The sequence below is a fragment of the Zonotrichia albicollis genome, chromosome 10, assembly GCF_047830755.1.
Source record: "Zonotrichia albicollis isolate bZonAlb1 chromosome 10, bZonAlb1.hap1, whole genome shotgun sequence".
NCBI lineage: Eukaryota > Metazoa > Chordata > Aves > Passeriformes > Passerellidae > Zonotrichia > Zonotrichia albicollis.
In genome coordinates, this window is record NC_133828.1 from 29,815,504 (window position 1) to 29,823,706 (window position 8,203).

At 38.3% G+C, this 8,203-nt stretch overlaps 1 protein-coding gene across 2 annotated transcripts in view; it reads left to right on the plus strand.

The window, feature by feature from the left end:
• Positions 1–4,598, plus strand: part of FAP (fibroblast activation protein alpha) — a 40,321-nt gene extending 35,723 nt beyond the window's left edge. The window contains exon 26 of one of the 2 annotated variants that reach the window (XM_014265762.3): positions 1,284–4,598. In XM_014265762.3, the coding sequence (XP_014121237.2) occupies positions 1,284–1,385 (102 nt within the window). In that variant the 3' untranslated portion in view covers positions 1,386–4,598. The remainder of the gene's footprint in view (positions 1–1,283) is intronic. The other variant, XM_005485255.4, reaches the window with a different exon arrangement.
• The last annotated feature ends 3,605 nt before the right edge of the window (positions 4,599–8,203 follow it).

Genomic DNA, 8,203 nt, shown 5'->3' on the forward strand with positions numbered 1-8,203 from the left:
AGCTTATCTGACATTTGGCAGTGTTTTTAACTACCCTGTTCAACTGAACATGCTTCAAAATTTGGCAATTGCTAGTGCATTTGTTATCCTTCATAAACAACTTCTCAATTTCTTCCCCAAATGATTTTTCTGCTCTTTTTTTTTTTTTCCTTGCCCTTTGCATGCTAGCAGGATTTTCTTCTTGTCAAGAATAACTTGGAGGCTTTTAAAATGAGCCAGGGAGAAGAATAAGAATTCAGCCTCCTTATGAGTGTTTTTGATACCAGGTAAAAGAGGAAGGTGAAAGAGCCGAGTTCTGGGGCCAAATTGTCACTAATTGTGGGAGAGTCTATGTTGAATTGGACCTGTCTGCCACAGACAAGAAGTGAAACAAGCAAAAAGGGTGTAAGGTATCCAAATATATATCCAGAATCAGGAAAAAAAATGTTCTCTGAAAAACTTGCATGGGATAGCAGGCACAGGCAGAGAGGGAAACACATAGGAAAGAGGTTGCAGGATATAAAGGATAAATAAACAGGGGAAATGTAGATCTGATTTGTATGCTAACCTCTGCTTCCAAACCTTTTTCCTCAGGGCTAATAACCAAAGTGTTTTCCTGCTATCAAACATACTGATCTCCTGCCCGAGTCTGGTTTCACAGGGCCATGAAGTCCCCAAAAAGGGATAACAGGGGTTTATAGGCCCTTTTGTGTGTTACACATATTCTGCCTCCTTTGCTGATCTTTAGCAAATCTGGGTTATATCTTAAGTATCTGGAATACTGTGTGCAGATGTAGTCATTCTGGTTCAGCTACAGTGGAATGGCAGATATTTCTGAGTTAGCATAATTCATATGTGTGTTTTATTTCCACATCATCACTCACAAGGTTCATTTTGCATAGAACTCAAACAACATTTAGCCAAAATTTTGTTGCTTAGAGCTCAGTACTTATTCCTAAGCAAGAGTCTTACCCTTATTACCCAGGCCATGCAGCAGGCCAAGGGGATTTCATCCCTAACAGCATCTCAAGGCTCTTGGACCTGACTTGATACAACTGGCCTCTAAGTACTGAGGCAGTAATGCTTGCTCCTAAATAACAGAAGGCTTAGAAACTTTTTTTTTCAGCAAGAATAAGAAAATATTGGGAACTGATGAAAAAGAAAATTATCAGGTTCCTCATTTTTCTTGACCCATCCACTTTCTTATGTGTAGCAATAAAATACATTTTTTGTATTGTTTGACTCTTGCAGAATTGAAAACATGATATAAGGGGTTTATGTTTTGTTTTTGCTTTTTCTTTCAGTGGTATACTGATCAGAACCATGGAATTCCAGGCCTTTCCAGCAAACATCTCTACACACATATGACCCACTTCCTCAAGCAATGCTTTTCTTTGTCAGAATAAATAGGCTACCCAGAGCATGCTAAGGCATCTGAGACATCTTTGGGAGAATGAAAAGACAGCAGTGCCCAAGTTGTATGGTGTTCAGGTGAATTGATCACAGGAACTTTGAAATTTTAAACTTCATGTTTACATCCACTTTTGATGTTGTATATTAGCAAATGTTACGGTAACAAATGTTTTGACGCATTTGATATCTTTTGACAAAAAAAATAAAATCAGAATGTAAAGGGTCTTGTGCATCTATTGCAAACTTGCTTAAACTTACATTCTGCAGTCTAAGAGTGGTGGTTCATTGCAAATGCACACTGTCAGATTAATATGGTTGCATTTGTTAACTTGAACTGTAAAATGGGAAAGGACAAAGGAAGCAGTGCACATACCTAATTAGCATTCTAACAATAACCAGTTTCTCAAAATTGATTTCCATCCTTTTGTAAAGAATCCAAGAAGAGATAGGAACACACAATATTTAACCCTGAAGTTTGGGTACCTATTGACAGTATTGAATGTGTTCAAATTTTATTCAACTCTTATTTGAAACCTTGATTCTGCAAAACTCTGTGTTCAGGTTTAAACATGAAAGCAGGACACTCATAATAACTATCATATATCAGTGGGTTTTTCACCTGTATTCAAAGTATGTGAGCCATATTGAGCTGTTTTAATTTCTAATCATCACCTCAGCATTCAAACTGATCTCAGTGTCATTCATCTCAGACTGGAGGGGAGGGATCAAAGGATTGTGCAAGATTTCTTTGCTTTGTTTCTAGTGCAACAATTTTAGGGAGTCTTTAAAAAATGGTGGAAGCTAAAAATGATTGGAATACTTGTATTATTTTCATTAGTAATTAAATCAGTCCTGTCACAATATAAGAATATTAACAAGATAATTGGCAAGAGATCCTTTGTAGATTAAACAATTGCTTGGTCATGTGTTTAATTAGTCCACTGCATAAGAACCATGGTCTTTCTGACACAATCTCTGCTATTAGCTGTTGCGAGTGCAAAATAACCTAAAATAGATTGTGTTGCCTTCCCACAAAGCAAGCTGCCTCATAACTCTCAGTCAGAGACCAGTTGCTGCTTCTTTGTGGAAAAGCAAGGGGTTTCATTTGACTTTCTTGACAAAAACATGGGGTTTGGCCAAAATAATTAAAATGTGGAAGTGATTTGCTATGTAACAGCTTCCTTCGTTTGTTAATGGCAATATCAAATCTGATTTTCCACACATGAGAACATTCCTTAGATACATCTTTATGCAAATGTAGTTGCCAAGCTGTTTGTAATGGTTAAATTATACTTTGATGGGAACTCTTCAGAAAATACTCAATTAGTTCAGGTTTTTTTGGAAACGCTGCCAATTACGTGATGTTAATGAGCTTTTTGTTGGTAATGTAATTAAAATTCAACTGCTATAATGGCTAAAGGAAAAAATTATAGCTGTAAGAAAGTTAAAATTAAGCAAATATAACATGAAGTGGGCCTAATTAGATGTTGATTATATGGTCCTATGTGCATTTGCTGCACACAACAGTAGTCTCAGAAATATGGTTATCTTACAAATAAGGAATACAATTCAGTTGAAATAATGAAATTTAACTCTCAATTTGTTATATTGATACAACACCATGGAAATAATTGTAATCTTGTGGTGAAAGAGAGAAAAATTAAGCTCTTATCTGAGATGCTAATAGGTTTAAGATACCTAAATATTTCAATGAGAACCTAAGTAATTCCCAAAAAAGCATGGTATCAGTCTCACATAAATATCAATATATTAAGGTCACTTTCAATTTCCTCACCTTTATTTTATTTATTCTATTGAAAATCCTCTAAGTTCTGGAAATCTGGGCAGATAGATTGGCCCTTTGTTGGTACTGTAAGTAATAAAATGATGCAATGTGTTGTTCACACCCTGCCCACAGGTCTGTTGTCTGAAGCTTTTGGAAGTATTTGAAATAAGGGACATTTCAGGAAAATCAGTTGAATAAAATAACAGAAGGTACCTCTTTCTCAAGTGGTGTATTAGCTATTTCATTATTAATCTGCCCTGAGGTCTGTTTGTTTCCTCAGGCAATCATAGTACACATCTTCCAAACTGTTCACCATCTACTTTGGCTTGTAGGCAGCAGTTGTGGGGATAAAAAAAAATTAAAAATAAGTGTAGTTGCTGCCAACATTTTTCCTTCATTGTTTTTCATGTTGTTAATTTCTTTGCCTTACACAGTGTTCTTGCCAAAGAATGGGAATATGTCTCCAGCAGAGTGTGACATTTACACTGAATTGCTGAAATAATGTCTAACCTGAAAGCTTTATGATAGAGCAACCATGTGTTTTGATGACCTGGGAGAAAATGTCCTAGGATGTTCTGAGTGTCAAAAAACCCTTTTAAAAATACATCAGCATCAGATTGCTGGCTGGCTTGTGCTTATAACAGGTAATATCAGAGTCAGTCACTAGAAAGGGTGCAGAGTACTGCAAACCTGCCCTTGTACTCTAACAGAATCACAGAATGCTTGGGGTTGGAGGGGAACTTTGGTGGCCTACTTATCTCATTTCCCTGTTCCCACAGGCCTACCTACATCCCGTAGCCCAGGACTTTGTCCAGATGGCTTTTGAATAACTAAAAGCCATCTGAAGGCTCTACAGTGTCCTTGGGCCACCACTGCCAGTGCTTGGTCACCCCATGGTAAAAAAGTGCTTCCTTTTCCTCAGACAGAACTCCCTATGTTTCAGTTTGTGCCTGGTGCTTCTCATTCTGTCCTTGGGCACCACTAAAGCAGTTTGGCTCAGTCTTCTTTGGAAGATGCCATCCCTTCAGGTATTTGTATACGGTGATGAGATTCTCCCAAGCCTTCTCTTCTCTAGAAAGAGAACATGTTCCATTCTGCCTTGTCTGCAAACACAATCCATGTTACAAGCGTTACCCCAAGCATTCACTGGGCAGGTATTTGCCCCACTACACTTCAGTCAGAGAGAAGAGCCTTAAGAGGCTACAGGATAGGCTCTGTTGTAACACATCTTCAGTAGTTCAAGGTGAAAGGGCTTGTCCTGAGGTATCAAGGTGAAACTAACAAAGTATGTGAATAAAAATATATGTAACTATACTGCAAGCATGGAATGTGGTGTGTAAGAGCCAACACTAGGACACAATTTGAATTAAGCTAGGTTCCTATGACAAGAATGAACATCCTCAAAGTTTTGCTTCCCGCTTTCAAGTGTTTTAGAGGATCTGGTTTTCAAAAACTACTGAGCACTTTGTGTTCTTTTCTCATTTAGATAGTGTTCTCACACTTCAGATACTCAAACATACCACTTCAGACAATGAAACATGAGTTTTCAAATACCTGTTTGAGTATATGAGTTTATATATGAGTATATATATGAGTTTGAGTATATATACTGTATATATAAACTCATATATATACTCATATACTCAAACAGTATATATACTGTTTGAGTATATGAGTATATATATGAGTTTTCATATAAACAAGGTATCCAAGCCTCTGAAGGTAAAATATATTTTTTCTGAATTAGGTAGACAGGCCCTTGATAAATAGCCACAAATACAGTTGTTTACAAGTCAGTTTCCACTATGAATTCTTTCTAGCTTTTAAAAATTAAAACTAGAGCTGAAAAGGAAAAATTGCTTTATTCTAGAGGCTGAAGTAAACATAAATAGTAGAAAGTCACTGATTCCACTCCAAACCTGTTCTCATCATTTACCTTATTCATGCTATGTGAGCTGTGCACATGAAAGAACCTGCAATCCTTATACTTCAAACACAGACCTACATGATTTGTTTCACACAGGATTACTGCAGCTGTAAAGAAGAAAAGTCCTGAAGAGAAATTTAGCAGAAAACCAGTAGGTTCTTGAATATGGTTGCTGTTATACTCATTTTATTCAGATATCAAGTCCAATTCAGACTGCATTCAATACTTCCCAGTTTGCCAGGCAGTTCCAATTACAAGGCACAGCTGTTTAGAACATTTTATAGAGTCATTTGAAGGCTCTATATTTAATCTGAATAATTCATAGTATTTGCAAAGAGCATTTGGTATTACTTTCAATTATGAACATTGTCTTCTCAGAATGTAAAACAACTAGTACATATTGGGCCAGCTCTTCTGCTTGCGCAAATTGATGCAGCTCCATTGACTCGCAGTGGAGCGATTCCAACTTCCCTGAGCAGACAGTGTGGGCTGCAGCTCAGCCACAATGGCTGCGGCTGCTGAGGTACAAACCTCTCATCACCCTGGCAGAGAGCACGGAGCTGGGTGCTGTGGAAAGGCCTGGAGACCCCAAACTCACCCTCCATTTCAGAAAGGCATTTGTGCTCCCCAAATGGTGGCCGTGGAGTTGTGTACACGCACAGGCACACACTGTGTGTGCTATGTACAAGCACAGGTTTATGGGTCAGCATGGTGGGTTTGTTATGTGTGCTTGTGTTTACACATATGTTCCTCCTCTATTGGTTCCTGTTCTCAGGAGGGGATGCTCTTTGTGATTATCGTGTAACAAAGATAGCAAAACAAAAGGGCCTGCAGAGTGCAGCCCTCTGAACTCACAGCTGACAAGGTTAGGAGAGAATGCTTTCTGTATAATACAAGAAAGTAAAGGGTGTGGGCCTGTAGTCATACCCCAAGATACATACTCCTCCCTTTAGACATGTAATGGATAATAATACAATAGCAATAAATATGTAATGAAGGAATACACAGAAGAATTTGGGGAGGTCACTTTTTTGAAAGCATTTGATGAGGTTTTGTTTACTTTTTACTGTCAAAAGCCAGGAAGTTCCTAATTCATTAAAATGTTCACATCTTAACAATTTTAATCAGATGATGGTGCAGGAAACTTTGATAAATTCCAGATAAAGTGAACTCAACCACTCCAATTGAATCACGAGAAACATGAAAATTTCCCAAAGGCATGCCACTTTCAGCTTCTGTCTCTTAGTCTGACTCAAAGTATTGTCTCATTTGAGAGCAAGGATATAGAGGACAGTGGGGTTGCCTTTGATTTTGCCAAGAGGTACCATCTAACTGGTGTATTTTAAAATGTGAGAGGAACAAACCTGAGTGTATGTGCATGTCTCATACACTTGATATAATATTCTGCTTTTGTTTGGAAACTCTGCTGTGCTCCTGAAATATATACTATAGACTCACTTATGGCAACTGAGGCTTGCCTGGTTCTTGATGGCAGTTCACTTCTTTCCTGTACATTTTATTTTCTGTGTACAACTTGAAAAACAAGTAACCAGTCACCTTCTAGATGCTAGATGACCTGCTAGATGATACAGCTCTGTGACAACCTGCCCAACCAGGTGCACTGAGGTGCTTTGTCTCTTTTTTATATTTTTTTTCCTGAAATCATCCTACCGTAAACAAGGAACTTTATATGACACAAGAAAATAAACTGAGATAAAAAGAGAAATCTGTCTGTTTCCTGGCGGAGAGGATATTGTCTCACATTCCGTACTGCCTCTTTCCAGAGTATCTGTAACTCAGCGTGAGCAGCGATGACTGCAGCGATCCCTGCCAAGCGTGCGTGTGTCAGTCCCGGTACAGGAGCCCTGCAAGGGCCCTCTGGTCCCCATCTGCTGCCCTGCCCGGGTACTGCAGGGCGCACCGCTGGCCTCCGCGGGCCACCCACCCCCAGGACCAGAAATGGAAAAAATAAATCATGAATCTCACAGATTGATTCAACAGCATAGAAAAATTACACTTAGCAAAAATTAAACTTGATTATGTGGACTGTGCGGTGAGACTTAATGTTTCCCTGAACCCATCACAGCCAGGTATTTAGGATAGAGCACTAGGAAGGATCCAGTAATTTTTGTTTGCCACTCTAATGTCGTTATTAAGTTTATACATTACCTCAGTTGTATCTTATGGGCGATGCCAATCTGGTCATTCAGCAGAAAATTACATCACTGAAGCACATTCTTTGCTGGCTTTGAGGAGCAGTGTTAAGGGAAATAAAGTTTGTTGTAATAAGTATGTGCCTTGTGCCACAAACCAGACACTGAGGCACTCTAGATTGGAACACAGGCTGTCATTAACATTCAGTGAGATGTCTGCTGTGATTCCAGAACCTTCCTCCTACCTGACTATCTCCCCTACCTGTTTCAGTCTCTCTGTTGTCACCACATGGATGACCATGGCTTTCTTTGGCAATACTGCTCCACCAGAGCTATGAAATTGTCTCCACTGAACATGAGTAATTGCATTGAACAGGCACTAGTACACATCTGAAATTTATTTTGTTTAATTTTTTTCCTTGTAGGGAATGGAAATGTGAGCAAATGTTTTATCTTGCATAAATCTATAGGCCACAGTGTGAAACTCAGTGTATAGTGAATGTTTGGCATATAGTTCTCAAGTGAGTATGAATTTTCTTACAGTAGCATTTACAAATTTAGAATTTTATATCCAGGGCTAATCAAAACATTTTTTTTTTAATTTCACCTGTGCTAGGCATAGCATAGTGGGTAGCCATCTTCTGTGCAATATTTCACATCTCTTCATATTCATTATACTGGCACAAGATTACCTGAAGAATCATTCAAGGGCTTTGGAAAAGTTGTGCTTATTTTTAACAATGAATTAAATTTATAAACTCTGATTTAAAATTGGTAAGTGAAAACAATGCTATTGATGTCAATAGAATCAGAATTCTAACTATTAAATGTGGCAAATCAGAAATTGGAGAAATTGCTGCCTTGATCCCAGGCACCTATTGCCCACTGTTTGTCATGTTAATGCCCTTCTGTTTGATATTTACTACTTTGGACATTGCTACCTCA